Source organism: Aquarana catesbeiana, linkage group LG08 (assembly GCF_042186555.1).
Source record: "Aquarana catesbeiana isolate 2022-GZ linkage group LG08, ASM4218655v1, whole genome shotgun sequence".
In the NCBI taxonomy this organism is placed as follows: domain Eukaryota; kingdom Metazoa; phylum Chordata; class Amphibia; order Anura; family Ranidae; genus Aquarana; species Aquarana catesbeiana.
In genome coordinates, this window is record NC_133331.1 from 146,058,575 (window position 1) to 146,075,803 (window position 17,229).

Below are 17,229 nucleotides of genomic sequence, written 5' to 3' on the forward strand. Positions count from 1 at the left end.
ATACTAAAGGTGTATGTAAAAAATACATTCAATAATTGTGAAATTTTGCAAAACATACCAGGACTAGGGGTTGTTTTTAAACATTTACCTTGAGTTCTCCTTTAAACAACATTGATATCAACAACTTGTGCCCATTCAGATCTGTCCATTCTGGTGCATTGGGTCAAGGCAGCCTAATCATCTTGAATGGGCTGCCAAGGCACCGGAGTTGACAGGAAGAAGTTTCCACAATTCTTTTTGTGACGTAGTGTACCACCACAATGCCTGGTAGTAAATTGTGTGTTACTGTGCACCGCAATGCTGGTGCATTGGGTTCCATTCAGGATGAATGGCACTGTAGTGCACCAATGCATGTAGGGTGCATTGCTGCAATACGGTGCTGAGTCCAGCCTAAGAGCCATAGAGGCATCCCAACACTCCTTGCCAGCACGCTACTGTGCATTGCGCTGCCAAAAATCTCCATGTGGTGACCGCTGTAAAACACACATTCCTTAAGAAGTGTACTCCATGTTATACAAGGTTAGTTAACATTACCTATTTCATCAGACCCTCTCCTTGGGCGAAGTAGATTTGGGTGGTCTAAATTTACAAATGATCTTCCCAGGGGGTTATCTGGCTAAAAAAATACAAAGCACAATAAAGTCAATGGAACATGTAACATTTTAAAGAAGAACTCCGCTAGGTACGATTTGCATTTCCATTGCCCATATGACCAGTTGTATGCTGTAAATAAAACAATTTGTTTATGGGCCACTATCCCTCCCGTAATCATGTGTAAAAGATTTAAAGAACTGGGTATGTGTATGGCCACTCCTCAATGTCTTCTTGTTGAGTAGGTTTGAACAAGAAAAAAAAAAAAAAAAGAAGTTTTGTTCCCAAGATGCCACAGGATCATCTTGTGTTGATTTGTATTATCTCTGCTGTCAGTCAGTATAATGAAAGCAGAGGGGGTGATAACAAGCACAACTCATTTTTACAGTGTCAGACACCGGACTACCACCTGCTAAATGCTTATATATGTCCTCACTCACAAAATCCTGCTTTTCCAAAACCGGAGTTTTTCATGAATCAAGCATGAGATCACAAATATGACAGGACATAATAACCACTACATGCGTGGGTTTGTAAAGAAGACAATCCAGATGAGAAAGCAGGAATAAAAGGGACACACATGCACACACCTTCATGTTTGGAGAATCTAAGGAAATTAGCTGAGGGTTGGGGAGCTGCCAACCTGTAAAACTTCAATAAATCTGCCTAAGGATAGCCCTGCGTGAACAATCCCTCTACAAGTCAAAAGTTAAGTTTAAAAGATTCCAAAATTGATTTAGGATTCAATTGGATCAATGTCTCTCTTGGGATAGAAAGGTCCCAATTAGTTGTGTTCAAAAGGGTATAGCCATATGTCTTCACCATGCATAGAGAGCCACTGTGGAAAGGGGAACCAATCCCAATCACTGTTTTACCCAGAATGCTCAGGACAGTCTTCTATTTAAAGTGTAAACCTAACCAAAACTTTCTTTGTTTTAAAGTGGGGAAGGATTACAACCACTGCCCAGTTTTACTGCTATGTGGGGCTCTGTTAGAAAGATTTATCCTCAATCACTGTCACAGTGGTTATACCATACAGAGAGTAAGGCAAAATCAGCAACAGAGACACAGGTAGCAATACAAAACTGACAGGGGATCCAGTCTTTTCTTAAAAGAAAAAAAAATAAAAGTTTTCCTAGTACCGTATTTATCGGCTTATAACACGCACCTTAATTTTAAGAGGGACATTTTAGGAAAAAAACTTAAATTTTAAATAAAGATCTTTGAAGCAAAATAGGGGTCAGTGCCCATCTGCAGCCCCACCAGTGCCCATCAATGCAGCCTGATCAGTGCACGGAGATTAGAGACGCCAAATTACTCAGAGCGGGAATCTCCCGTTTACTCGGCAGCCACTGTAATATGAAGTCCCGCCTCCTGGATCGGCTCCTATGATAGACAGAACACTGTTCCAATGCCAGGACATGTGGCATCTATCATAGAAGCTGGTCCAGGAGGTGGGACTTTCTATTACAGCGGCCGTCAAGTAAACAGGAGATCCTCGCGCTGTGTAATCCTGCGGCGCTTGCCCCCCCCCCCTTTCCTCCAAGGCAGCCCAGGTAAAATATCGGCGCATAACACGCACACATGATTTGCCCTCTATTTTCAGGGGGGAAAAGTGCGTGTTATACACCAATACGGTAATTATTTTACAGATGTGTTATGCTTAAACTTTCTACCATATTTTAAATTTGGTTGTGTCCAAGAATTACAACTTAAGAAGAGAAGTATGGGAACTTTTTTTTTTTTTTTTTTTTTAATCATACTTACCTAGGTGGATGCAGCATCAGTCCAATGATGCATCTGTCCCCTGCCGGCTTTAAGGCTGAGAACCGAACGATCAAACACTGCTGATTGCTCAGTTCTCAGAGCTTCCTGAGCAGAGAGCTGGTGACTATGAGTTTGGCTCGTTAACAGGCTGAGCGGAGTGCCGGTCCAGGCATGTGGGCAGATCCCAACCATATGGTCCCGATCTTTCCCAAGCCTGGACCAGCTCTTTGACATCAGCAGACAGCCCGCTGTCTGCTGAAAACAGGTCACAGGAGTGCAGAATGAACTGCACTCTTGTGATCCACAGGAGAAGTACAGCCAAATGAGCATCAGCTGTGCTTCTCCTTTAAAGCAGCACTAAAGTTCCGCTGTTTGCTACATTCAGGCAGTTTTTTTTATTGCAGAAGAGACATGCAATAAAATACACTTACCTGCCTATTTGCAGTGTCCCCAGGCATGTACTGTAAACTGATCTGAGCAGCTCAGATTAGCTTACAGCAGCTGTGCTGATCCCTGTGGGCCAGAATGATGGCCGCCTACGCATGTGCAGGAGTGGTGTCATCATGCGCTAACCAATGAAGCTGGCTAAAAACCAGCACAGGGGAAAAGATCCTGGTGAAGGTCGGGACAGCTGGAGGAAAGCTGGAAAGGTAAGTATAAACTGCCTTTAGTGCAGTTTTAAAATGGAACTAAACCCATCAATTTAAACCACAACAGTTACATCTAAGGCATGCTGTGAATAACTGTCACAGTTGATTGTGCTCTCAACCAATAGGTTTGGCCATCAAATGGTTGATGTCAAAGCTGATCACATGTGCAGCACCATAGCAACTGCAGATCAAACGGAGGCTAAGGTGGCAGCTTCCTTTCCTGTAAAGGATAAATAGGTTTAGTTCCACCTTAAAGAAATCCAAATTGTTGTACTTCCAGCTTAACGGGACAATCTTTGTACAGCCTTAGCTATACAACTTTTTACAGTGTGTTTAGTGTGAGATCCATGAAGGCATTTGAGGATGATCCTCCATGTGTGAGCACCTGAAGCACACCATCACAAACACACACTGGAGATAGAATGCAGAATTCACAATAGGTTTTATATGAATAACCTACACAGCATATCCCCAGCTCTCAATTCTTAAACAGCTCCTGAAATACACAAAGAAAAAAAAAGACACTTGGGAAAAACAACTTTAGCTAAAATGTAACAATAAGCTGAAGAAAATCATTCCAGTAAATGTTCAGTTTTGTGTCAGGATCAGTTTTATGACTGCTGCATTCATTCATGTTCTTGGACATGATGTACAACTGAAATAAAACCCACTGTGCCTTAAAACGTGACAAGCGAAACCAATCAGTGAACTGGCAATGTTATCCAGCAAATACTCCATAAGTGACACAATCTTCACTTGATTTGCTTTAATATGAGGCATCTGCAGCAACAATTCAGATAACACCTCACAGGGTCCCTGGTAGTATACTTCCTGAAGTCTTTATAAAGTCTCTCTGCCCCCTGTATTATTTATAAGATTTTCAGGAAGGCTTGAATATGAGTGGTGGCATTGAGAAACATGTCCGTAGTGACATTTAAAAAAAAAAAAAAGAGCCTGCAGTGAGCTGTTTGGGATAAAGAGGTGAATGACAGCTATGCCTGGATGGAGCTCTGGTGAAATGAGAAGGTTGTAGTGCCTCTTGAATGCATTTTGAAGTTTTAATTTTAAACGTTGACTTCAATGTAAGAAATACTTTTTTTTTTTTTATATACATACTGGCAGTGGAATAAATCCCTACATCGAAAAACGCAAATACAATGTAGCTTCTAGTTCAACACATTGTCCAATTTCAAAATTGTAACTAATAATGTGATTCTTCATGGTATACACTTTTATAATTCAGCTATCACTAACCCTGTTGGCAGTCTATAACTTAGTCTGAATAATAGTACCATAAAACCTCTTTCTTCCGATTGGTGAACATTCCCCACATTAATGTACAAGGGATGAACTGTCAACTGAACAGTCCTTGTTATGGAAGGCTCCAATATATTTAAAAAATGTAATAACATATTGAAGTATCCAACTGAGATGCCTTTCTCCAATAAGAGCAGCCTTGGTCTTTTATTATAATTTAAAGCGGAACTTTACCCATAATAACTTGATAAAAAAAATAATGTTCTTTAGCAAGAAACATACATTCCACATTAATAATTATGCTACCAAAATGAGTGTGTGCTGTAAATTGCCTCCAGCATTGCTCCTGTTTCCTCTTGCTGGAGGCTGCCATTTTGCCAATGCCCTGGACAGCAGTAAATCATAATGTGGAACTAAACACATCAATTTCCAAAAAGTTACATTTCTGGAATGCCGGGATTGCTAACTGTTACATTTGCTTGTGTCCTCAAGCAAACTGTCAAACCATCAAATGGCTGGTGTCAACTGATCACATGTGCAGCACCACAGCAGTTACAAACAGAAGCAGCTGGCACAGTGCCTAAATTAGAGAGCAATTTTAAACAGTATAGACACTTGTTTTTGATGTTTTACATCACTATACCTGCAAAAGGGACCAGACTGCAGTGATCTAGCAGGTCCTAATTTTCTGGCTAAAGTGCCACTACAAAGTTACCCATCCTAAAACCCTCAATAGGAAAAGTGGATCTCCCAAGTAGCACATATTAATCCATTGAGCAATACAAGTAGCAGAACTGTAGTGTTTAGCTCTACTGCCCATGCTAAAAGTATCTAGTGTGTATAAAGTGTGTACCCCTTTAACTGCAGAATGGACCAAATATACATAATATCTTTATCGTTACCATTTGTCTCTGTGATCCAGGCAAGTAGTGGTATTCTGTATCTGAGGTACCGATAGGTGGGAGCAGATTGTTTCGGTTGAATGGAACTGGGGAGCAGGGCAGCTGGTCATTTGCAGTTTGACTGTCCTCAGCAAAACATAAAGAAATTTGTTTTAACTATAAGTTCAACTAATATTTTCATCCAATTAATTTAAGAATAAGATTAGTTATATATTATTCTAAACCAAAACAGCAATACCTACATTAAGGAAGAAAAGACTTCTAGGGCCTATTCACACCACTGTGCATAACGCACCTTATATGCATTGGCTGCACTCTGTGCCATTCATTTCAAATGGCACCCCCAATGCACCTCCATAATGCACCTGCATTGCAGTGCACCGTAACACATTACTGCATGTTGGAATGTGCTGGCAAAAATGCAGTTGGTCTGATTGTTGTTATACAGGATTTATATATAGCACCAACAGTTTGTGCAGTGCTTTACAAAATAACGAAGACGGCACAGTTACAATACAGTTCAATACAGGAGGATTAGGAGGACCCTGCTCATGGAGCTTACAAATTTAAAAGGGAGGAGGAGGCGGTACAAACTGTTACAGCTGTGGAGGGTGAGCTACTTAAACGTAGTCAACATACAGTTTTGAGGTTAGATACAATAATAAAGGGTTATTTTAGGGTAAGGTGCCTGGTCTGAGAAGTAAGTCTGGCTTTAAGAGGCCTAAACTGTGAGAGATTATTCTGCTACTTGCCTTAACTGCTTGCCGACCAGCCGCTGTTATACGGCGGCAGGTTGGCTCTCCTGCGCAAATCGCCGTAGTTGTAGGAGCGTGCCCACGGTTCGAGCGGACTCGATGTCCATGGGCGACCCCTGATCGCCTAATACAGAGGCAGAACGGGGATCTGCCTTTGTAAACAAGGCAAATCCCTGTTCTGACAGGTGACATGACAGAGATCCACTATTCCCAGTGATCGGGAACAGTGATCTCTGTCATGTCTCTGGCAACCCATCCCCCCCCCCTACAGTTAGAACGCACCTGAGAACACAGTTAACCCCATGATCGCCCCCTAGTGTTAACCCTTTCCCTGCCAGTGACATTTTTACATTGATCAGTGCATTTTTATAGCACTGATCAATGTAATGATGTCACTGGTTCCCAAAAAGTGTCATTTGGGGTCAGATTTGTCCGGCGCAAAGACGCAGTCCTACTAAAAATCGCAGATCGCCGCCATTACTAGTAAACACAATAAAAAATAAAGTCCCTAAATCTATCCCATAGTTTGTAAATGCGATAACTTTTGCGCAAATCAATCAATATACACCTATTGGGATTTTTTTTACCAAAAATATGTAGAAGAAAATATATTGGCCTAAGCTGATGAATACATTTTTTTTTGGATATGTATTATAGCAAAAAGTAAAAAAAATTTAGTTTTTTTTCAAAACTGTCGCTTTTTGTTTATAGCGCAAAAAATAAAAAAAATCGCAGCAGTGATTAAATACTACCAAAAGAAAGCTCTATTTGTGGGAAAAAAAGGACGTCAATTTTGTTTGGGTACAACGTTGCACGACCGTGCAATTGTCAGTTAAAGCGACGCAGTGCCGTATCGCAAAAAAATGGCCTGGTCATTAAAGGGGCAAATCCTTCCGGGGCTGAAGTGGTTAAACCAAAAAAGGAAATAGTACAGAAAAAAAAGTAAATTATGCCACTTGGACAGCAGATCCCAGTAACCTAAATACGTACAGTCGTGTTCCCCTGATGACTTCTTCCATTTTTGGTGTCCCAGACCTGGAAGTATTAGGATTATTATTGATTGGGTGTAGAGTTCGTGGAGGGTTACGCCGTCTTGCTGAAGGGACGTTATGAGACAATGAAGAGGTACTGTGTTCCAGTGGTCGGCCTGGCCGTGGTTTCCCAGACATTACAGCAGCAGAAGTGGGTCTAATGTTTGGCTTGTCTTCAGAATCTCTATAAAAAGAAAATATAAATCGTGATTACAACACGCACGTCTACAATGCATTCACATACTCTACATAAGGTTTGATTTTAGGTACCTTTTGTATATAAAAGTATTAATATGATTGTTTTCACTATGTAGCTTATTACAGTAAGTAGGTATGCCAGGAAGTTTTTAGAATGTGGGAGAAAACCCGAGCACTTGAAAGAAGACAATAGACTCTAGTGTCTGTGAAAGGAGATACATCCAGAATCGAATGCTGTAAGCCATCATAGTGGCTATTCTATGTAATAGTATTCCAAACAATATGTATGTAACATGCAAAGAATAAGCTATAATGTACCCCTCATAACAACTGTAAGGCTACTATCACACTGAGGCTATTTACAGGCGATATAGCACTAAAAATAGTGCCCGTAAAGCACCTCTCCTGTCACTCCCTCGGGCTTTCACACTGGGGCGATGCGCTGGCAGGACGCTCCAAAAAGTCCTGCAAGTAGCATCTTTGAGGCGCTGTAGGAGCGGTGTATACACTGCTCCTAAAGCGCCCCGCCTATTAAAATCAATGGGCAGCACTGCCGAATCAGCGCTTTGAACCATTTTTCAGGCTGTTAACAGGGGATAAAAGCGCCCCGCTAGCGACCGAAAAGCGCTGCAAAAACGAAGGTAAATCGCCGCTAAAAATAGTCGACGACTGCCCGCCCAGTGTGAAAGTGCCCTTAGGGTATCTGAATCTAAAAACAAAAATGTTATATATTGCAGCTTACCATTTCTTACATGTGGTGGCTGCGTTAGTTATCTTTTCGCCTAGGTTCACATTGATGCGATTTAACATGTCAAATCTCATGCCAAATTGGTGGAAATTGCTGGCAATGACACCGTCCGAATTGGTGCGATGCCGCATTTGTGGCTCCGCACCAATTCCCAAAAGTAGTTTCTGTACTACTTTTGGCGACTTCGGGAGCGATTTCAATAGACATCTGTTCAGGAACCCACATAGATGTCTCTGAAATCGCTCCCGAAGTCGAACTGACATGCGGGTATAAAATCATGCGAGTTCAGCTGAACTCGCATGATTTCAATCCCACTGTCAGTGTGAACCTAGGCTTTAAGGCTTTTCTCCCCTTTAATTCTACCTGGTGATCTGGCCAGTAACAGACCTACTGTCTAAAACAGGGTACACAACAAGCGGGCTGAACAAAAAAAAAAAAAACACAGATCCCTGCATCCACACAAGCAATGTGGATGTAGGGATCTACCCTAGCACACTATTGTATTTTGACAGTGGGGAAACGCCGACCATCTAATTGTGTGACAATAGCGACAATAATTGATATTCGCTCATTTCTTCCTGCTTCTCCTCCAGGCCAATCAGGAAGCAGAAGGAGCGCGATTGGCCAAGAGGAGAAGCGATTGTATTGGCTGGTCAGGGGGGGAGGATGTACAGGAAGATCCGGGACTCAGGAGATGGCCGCCCAGAGCGATCTCTCAGTGCTCTGCATCGGCGCCAATTGAGAGTCCGACCGCGTAAGTAACACCCGTGGGGTGGGGTCCGCGGGGGGGGGCAGGGAGTTTGTTTGAAGCCACACCACCACCCGGCTGGAGCACCAGCCCCCCACTGTCCACAAATGTGCAAAAAAGAAGTTGATGCTTCTCGGAATTACTCCAAGAGAGAGGACAGGCAAACACAAAGGCTCCACAAACACCAAGTGAAAGTGAAGGTAAAAAGTGTCTGCTTATCAAAAGTCGTTGGCTTTCAAATAAATGAAAAGACAGAAAACGCTTAAGGGATAAACCCCAAACAAATCCACACTGATTGTAACAGCTTCAGACACCCTCGGCTCCTCGACTCCACTCTTAATATAGGGGGGGCATATATAACATAGAAACTCATAGTGTATTATACAGTATAATGATGAGAGTTAAATGTAAAAACAAACCATATTAACTCACATTTCTGAAGATAAAAAACATGTGTTTCTGTATTGTAGAAGCTGCAGCTTAATGAAAACTCGGCCACACAGTCCTTCAGGCCTTCCGTACCTAATGTGATGTCACCACGTACAGCGGTCGCCGGCCAAAAGTACTTTGTCACCGAGTTTTCCTTAAGCTGCATCTTTTACTATACAGAAACTCATGTTTTTTATCTTCAGAAATGTGAGTGTAATATGGTTTGTTTTTAAACAAACTCTCATCATTATATACTACACTATGTGTTTCTATGTTAAACAGTGCCTTGAAGAAGTATTCGTACCCCTTAAAATGTTCCACATTTTGTCATGTTATGACCAAAAACGTAAATGTATTTTATTGGGATTTTAAGTGATAGCCCAACACAAAGTTGGACATAATTATGAAGTGGAAGGAAAATGATAAATGGTTTTTCGAAATGTTTTACAAATAAATATCTGAAAAGTGTGGCTGTGCATTTATATTCAGCCCTCTTTACTCTGATACCCCTAACTAAAATCTAGTGGAACCAATTGCTTTCAGAAGTCACCTAATTAGTAAATAGGGTCCATCTATGTGCAATTTAATCTCAGTATAAATACAGTTGTTCTGTGAAGCCTTCAGAGGTTTGTTAGAGAACCTTTGTGAACAAACATCATCATGAAAGCCAAGGAACACACCAGACAGGTCAGGGATAAAGTTGTGTAGAAGTTTAAAGCAGGGTTAGGTTATAAAAAATATCCCAAGCTTTGAACATCTCACAGAACACTGTAAAATCCATCATCTGAAAATGGAAAGCGTATGGCACAACTGCAAACCTACCAAGACATGACCGTTCACCTAAACTAACAGGCCAGGCAAGGAGAACATTAATCAGAGAAGCAGCCAAGAGGCCCATGGTAACTCTGGAGGAGCTGCAAAGATCCACAACTTAGTAAGGGAGAATCTGTCCACAGGACAACAATTAGTCGTGCACTCCACAAATCTGGCCATTATGGAAGAGCAGCAAGAAGAAAGCCATTGTTGAAAGAAAGCTATAAGTCCCCTTTGCAGTTTGCGAGAAGCCATGTGGGGGACACAGCAAACATGTGAAAGAAGGTGCTCTGCTCAGATGAGACCAAAATTGAACAGTTTGGCCTAAAAGCAAAATGCTATGTGTGGTGGAAAACTAACACTACACCTGTAATGCCGCGTCACGTACACACGAACGGAACAAATGTTTGATGGGAGCTTGTTGTCGGAAATTCCGACCGTGTGTAGGCTCCATTGGACATTTTTTTGTCGGAATTTCCGACAACAAGAATTTGAAAGCTGGTTCCGATCGTGTGTACACAATTCCGACGCACAAAATTACATGCATGCTTGGAATCAATCAGAAGAGCCGCACTGGCTATTGAACTTCATTTTTCTCGGCTCGTTGTTCGTGTTGTACGTCACCACGTTCTTGACGTTCAAAATTTCCGACAAGATTTGTGTGACTGTGTGTATGCAAGACAAGTTTGAGCCAAGATCCGCTGGAAATAAATCCAGGATTTTGTTGTCGGAATATCCGATCGTGTGTAGGCGGCGTTAGAGTCTGCAAAAGACTTGAGACTGGGGCGGAGGTTCACCCTCCAGCAATACAACGACCCTAAACATACAGCCAAAGCTACAATGGAATGGTTTAGATCAAAGCATATTCCTTTTTTTTAAGAATAGCCCAGTCAAAGTCCAGACCTAAATCCAATTGAGAATCTGTGGCAAGACTTGAGAATTGCTGTTCACAGATGCTCTCCATCCAATCTGACAGAGCTTGAGCTATTTTGCAAAGAAGAATGGACAAAACTTCTAGATGTGGAAAGCTGGTAGAGACATCCCCAAAAAGACTTGCAGCTGTAATTGCAGCAAAAGGTGGTTCTACAAAGTATTGACTCGGGGGACTGAATACAAATGCACCCCACACTTTACACATATTTATTTCTAAAACGTTTGGAAAACCATTTATAATTTTCCTTCCACTTCACAATTATGTGTCACTTTGTGTTGGTCCATCACATAAAATTCCAATAAAATACATTTATGTTTTTGTTTTGGTTGTAAAAAATGTGGAAAATTTCAAGAGGTATAAATACTTTTTCAAGGCACTGTATATGCCCCCCTATATTGAGAGTGGAGTCGAGGAGCCGAGGGTGTTTGAAGCTGTTACAATCAGTGTGGATTTGTTTGGGGTTTATCCCCTAAAGCGTTTTCTGGCTTTTCATTAATTTAAAAACCAACGACTTTTGGTAGGCAGCCACTTCTTACCTTCACTTTCACTGGATATTTGTGGAGCCTTTGTGTCTGTCTGTCCTTGGAGTCATTCCAGGAAGCATCACCTTCTTTTTTGCACATTTTTGGACTTTTTATTCATTTGTTAACTCTTACAAACACATTATCACTTCAGTTTGGGTTGTTTTGAGGACTTTTTTTATCACCTGTAACCATTTATTTTTTTTGTAATAATTTTTATTTATTTTTCATTTGATGATGATGTGCGCTGTACTTTGAACTATATTGATTAGGTTGGTATCTGTTAAACTTTTTATATAATTTTCAATTCATTTTTTTTTGTCTAGCGCGGATCTCCACTGGGTTTTAGTACACACATACCAAAATTTGGCCACTTCCTGCTTAACCAGCCAAATTTTGGTACGTGTATACCCAGCTTTAGGGCTTTAGGGTGGCTCCACTAAATAGAGGAGCAACAGAGCCACTCTTGGACAGCAGCATTGTCAACCTGTGGAGAGGGTAGTGTTAGATGAAAATTTAAATGGACTTGACTAACAAATTACAAGATACAGTTTTCTTTTTTCCTTTTGGGATAAAGTTTTTACATAAATGAATAAAAGCTGACCATTGCAAGCACCCCTGTCAGTGGTAAAAGGTTAAGTTTGGTCTGTTCAAGGAAGATGAAAAATAACAGACCTACTGGCTGTATCACCTGCAGTATATTAAATGTTTGCTTTTGGTTTAGATCCACTTCAATTTAATGTGTAAGCCAGAAGGGGACGGTATATAAGGAAATGTTTGTTACTATCGCTCTATCCCCTTAATAAAGTTGCTATGGCAACAAAACGCGTCGGTCAGAGCGATATCGTGGGACAGAAGAGGGAGTCTGACAACACAGTTAGGTGGTTTATTACATGGAGTAGCCATACAAGCTGGCCAGCAGTGCTGTGTGTGAGAGGTGGCTTGCTTGGCTTTTCTGCAAGCTTTTATCTTGACTTATGTGAGTAGTTTTCATCACCTTATACAAATTATGAGATGGAGAGCAGTAAAGGGAGCAGTAATTAGAAGGCTTTACTCAGTCCATGTTCTCCCTATTAACCCCTTGAACAGGAGGAGAAAGAGAGAATGGTGTACTGGTTGGAATTCATATATTTAAGCGCTACTGCATTCCTTTTAAATTAAGTAAGGCAATACTTTCCGGTGAGTGTGGGGTTTTACTCTTTGGGTGGATGGTGTCACCAGTGGAATATTTGGTATGTGGTTCAGTACACGTGGTAAAACACATTTATGAAGGATTCACATTCATACGTTCATGTTTCTGCCATCAGCACACGATTAGAATCCACTGATTGTTTCACGTTGTCTATTATTCTTATGCCCCGTACACACGATCAGAAATTCTGCCAGCAAAATTCGGTTTGGTCAGAAATTCCGACTGTGTGTATGTTCCATCGGACTTTTGCTGGCAGAATTCCAGCCAGCAAAAGATTGAGAGCAGGTTCTCTATTTTTCGGTCGGAAAAAGTTCCTACCCGAAAATGCGTTCGTCTGTATGCAATTCGGACGCGCAAAAAATCACGCATGCTCGGAAACAATTCGACGCATGCTGGAAAGCACTGAACTTCATTTTCTCGGCTCGACGTAGTGTTGTACGTCACCGCAGTCGAAAGTTCAGAGAACTTTTGTGTGACCGTGTGTATGCAAGGCAAGCTTGAGCGGAATTCAGTCGGAAAAAACATCCAAGTTTTTTCTGACGGAATTTCTGATCGTGTGTATGGGGCATAAGGCTGTTCTATAGGATATTTGGACACTGGGGAAATTATACACTTATTGTTTATTATTTTACGTTTTTTTTTTTTTTTTGGACACAGAGGATTATATGTTTGGACACTGTATAAACGTCTTTATTTTTGTTTCATTTTATTTTGTTTCAGTTCTGCAACGTTGTATATTTTTGATTGGATCTGGATACATTGTATTCTCACATTCTTTCAGATTCAGCTGAGCTTTTGCTGGGCGTTTCTCATCACCGAAAATAATTTTTATACATCTTTGGGGTTGTAGCACAGCAGCTTGCAGTTAGAGATTCACATTTATTTTATTGTTTTTTTTTTTTTTTTTATTCCAGCACTGAGAGGGTTTAAATATTGATTCCATACATACCACCATAATTAATATACTTATCCAGAGCAAATGCATACTGCAGTACAACCTCACCAAGCTGCAGGACAGTTTGAGTGTGTTCAGAAATATGCATGTACAGTATAAAACGCTCCTAATAAAACTGTGTATAAAGTCAAAAAATGTTTTTTTACATTTTGGATAGAAAAGTGAAATTCCCCGTACACACGGTCGGACATTGATCGGACATTTCGACAACAAAATCCTAGGATTTTTTCCGACGGATGTTGGCTCAAACTTGTCTTGCATATACACGGTCACACAAAGTTGTCGGAAAATCCGATCGTTCTAAACGCGGTGACGTAAAACACGTACGTCGGGACTATAAACGGGGCAGTAGCCAATAGCTTTGATCTCTTTATTTATTCTGAGCATGCATGGCACTTTGTGCTTCGGATTTGTGTACACACGATCGGAAATTCCGACAACGGATTTTGTTGTCGGAAAATTTTATATCCTGCTCTCAAACTTTGTGTGTCGGAAAATCCGATGGAAAATGTGTGATGAAGCCTACACACGGTAGGAATTTCCCACAACAAGGTCCTATCACACATTTTCCGTCGGAAAATCCGACCGTCTGTACGGGGCAAAAGAGTTAGACTCCCTGTCAGGTTTATATTACTGCTGTGTCTCCGCTAGGTAGTTTCAGAATTTGACCTGAGGACCATTGTCTCTGGTACAGAAAATGATGGGAAATGCAAAGTTAAGAGTTTTCCTAGGAACAGGAGTTGGGAGGGAACCTTCCAATAACTAAAGCCTCGTATACAATTTTTTTTTGTTTAACCCAGCAGGCTGAACGAAAAAAAACCTGACAGCTCAGGTAAGAGCCGCTGTACTAACTATCTGATGTCAGTACAGCGATCTCCTCTGCTGCTCTATTGTGTCCTGACATGGGAATGGCCCCCCCACCAGAACACTCCGGTCAGCGCTCTTAGCCACTGGCTGAAAGCGCCGATTAGGAGCCGGTCGGCAGACCTTTTTTCTAGTCATGCCCCTTCGACAGAAGCTGGCCGAACAGCTGCTGTACACATTGGCTGAATGTCGTCAGGTTTCTATTGAACTGGCCAATGCCGCCCGACATTCGGCCCCCTGTGTACGGGGCTTTAGAAGGGATATCCCTTCAGAGTGATTTGTTCTTAATTCCTGCTGTGTCTCTGGGACAGGGCCTGAAGGAAAATCCCTCTTCACTCTATCCAAAAACAAAAATAAAATAATGACTAATTATACTTTACCATCCATCAGTATTATCTTTTAACAATGGCTAAAACTAAAATGTATAAACACAATTATAAAATGATGATCAGACTCACAGGACTTTGTCCATAAGATGGATATTCCTCTGCTGTAAAGGGATTCCATGAATCATCATTAGTTCATTCAGGTTACGCTGATTCGAGATGCTACCCCCTTGAGAACGATTGGCCTGCAATTCATAGCAGGTTATTATTCTTACAGTCTAAACATCACAGGGGTGCTAAGGTTGGAATATGCAAAGATGAACATGTAATCAGGGATATTTTTTTTAAATTGATTTTGTTATCAGCACACCAAGATAGCATTTCTATTTTTTTTTTTTGAATGGTCTGTGCAGAAAGAGAGCCTGAACAACTGCATTTCAGACAGATACTCATCGTGGGCATGACCAAGAACGTGTCCACAGGACCTACAAACCGTACATATCAAAAAGGTGGAAACAAAATTTGGAATTGTAGTCTGGTGTGCTGATAACATTTCAAGTGGCGTGGTTAGATATAAAGGAGTGCTGTCTACGGCTGTGGTGGGGTACAGTGTGACGTACATGTTTTTAGTTATCAGAACGTATTGTGCTAGTGAATTTTTAAAACATGCAACCACAATGTCCAGCTGACTCCCAATAGCCTTATATTGAACATGATCTGCTTTGATGATTACATCACTTGTCATCAGATTCAAAGTGTTACAAAACCCAGAACCTGCATTCACTATATCTGATCTCCCACAGTACACAGAACATGGAAATGCAATTATTTTAGTAAATATAAACTGCTCAATACCTTTTCTCATCAGCAGTATATATCAGTCTTGTTACTTCTACGAGTGTCCGGCCAAGCACTGGTTAAATCTTGTAGTAGGAGTTTTCATTCTCCTCTGACTGTCCGATGAGGCTGCATGATCCCCAACTTTCTGTCTGGACAGTGCTGATTGGCCCTGTGCTGATCACATGCACTCTCCAAAATAAAAACCTCTCTAGCAATACACACCAAACTGAGCATGTGCAGAGTGCCCCAAGCAGTGGCATAGCGGGGGGGGGGGGGGGGGTGCAGGGGGAGAGGTTGTCCCTGGAGCAAAATTTAGAGGGGCACAGGTTCCGTTCGGTGCCAGCAGCTCATCTCCTGCTCTGTGCAGTCTAGGAGAGCGAGAGCTCTTCACTAAGAGGAAGAACTAGAAGAACTTTTGTTATGGAGTCCCGGCTTAGGCTCCAGCGGTGACAGCACTAATGTGAAGTCTATCCACCCCAGGCATTGGAGAGGGTAGTCCATAACCGTGCGGCATGTGGAGAGGGGGGAAAGGAGGAGGGCAGGTGTGGCATCCTCTCCTCCCAAAACCAGGATCCCCGCTCAGTCTGTCCTCTTAGCCCACAGCCAGGGCTTCCGCCACCGCTTGTCCTGCCTGTCAGTGTGCTGCTATGCGGGCCCCAGCACTCTGACCCCACACCACCCCAGGACTAGAGGAAACCCGGGCCAGGGGGAAGAGGATGAGGCATCCACACAGGCAGAAGCCCCTCCTCACCGCAGCCTGCACAGACACTGTAAGAAAAAAGCTCTGAAATGGAGTCTGTGGGCTTTGTATTTGGGGGGAGATGTACACAGATGTAACCTCTCAACCCTGCACGCCGTACACAGTGCATCCCCTCAACCCTGCACACCGTACACAGCACACCCCTCAACCCTGCAAGCCGTACACAGCATACCCCCTCAACCCTGCATACCGTACACAGCACACCCCCTCGACCCTGCTAGCCGTACACAGCGTACCCCCTCAACCCTGCACGCCGTACACAGCGCACCCCCTCAACCCTGCACGCCGTAACAAAGCGCACCCCCTCAACCCTGCACGCCGTAACACAGTGCACCCCCTCAAACCCTGCACGCCGTAACACAACGCACCCCCTCAACCCTGCACGCCGTAACACAGCGCACCCCCTCAACCCTGCACGCCGTAACACAGCGCACCCCCTCAACCCTGCACGCCGTAACACAGCGCACCCCCTCAACCCTGCACGCCGTAACACAGCGCACCCCCTCAACCCTGCACGCCGTAACACAGCGCACCCCCTCAACCCTGCACGCCGTAACACAGCACACCCCCTCAACCCTGCACACCATACACAGCGCACCCCCTCAACCCTGCACGCCATAACACAGCACACCCCCTCAACCCTGCACGCCATACACAGTGCACCCCCTCAAACCTGCACTCCATACACAGCGCACCCCCTGAACCCTGCACTCTGTACACATCACACCTCTCAACCTTGCACTCCATACACAGGGTGGCTGTGGGACACGAAGGGGTACAGGATAGATGAAGGAGACCTGGGACATGGCTGGGTGTGGAATATGGTGGGACATGGGGGGGATGTGGGACATGGTGATGGAGGCCTGAGAAATAGCTGGGTGTGGGACATGAAGAGGGTGCAAGAGAAGACATGCAGAAAAGCAAGACACAGCTATGGAGATTGATGCA

At 42.8% G+C, this 17,229-nt stretch overlaps 1 protein-coding gene across 2 annotated transcripts in view; it reads right to left on the reverse strand.

Moving 5' to 3' along the window:
• FAM149B1 (family with sequence similarity 149 member B1) overlaps positions 1 to 17,229 on the reverse strand; it is a 64,034-nt gene that overhangs the window by 6,704 nt on the left and 40,101 nt on the right. For both annotated transcript variants that reach the window (XM_073596543.1, XM_073596542.1), the window contains 4 exons: positions 14,814 to 14,926; positions 6,913 to 7,137; positions 5,168 to 5,288; positions 535 to 616 (listed from right to left, as the gene is read on the reverse strand). In XM_073596543.1, coding sequence (XP_073452644.1) covers positions 535 to 616; positions 5,168 to 5,288; positions 6,913 to 7,137; positions 14,814 to 14,926 — 541 coding nt within the window. The remainder of the gene's footprint in view (positions 1 to 534; positions 617 to 5,167; positions 5,289 to 6,912; positions 7,138 to 14,813; positions 14,927 to 17,229) is intronic.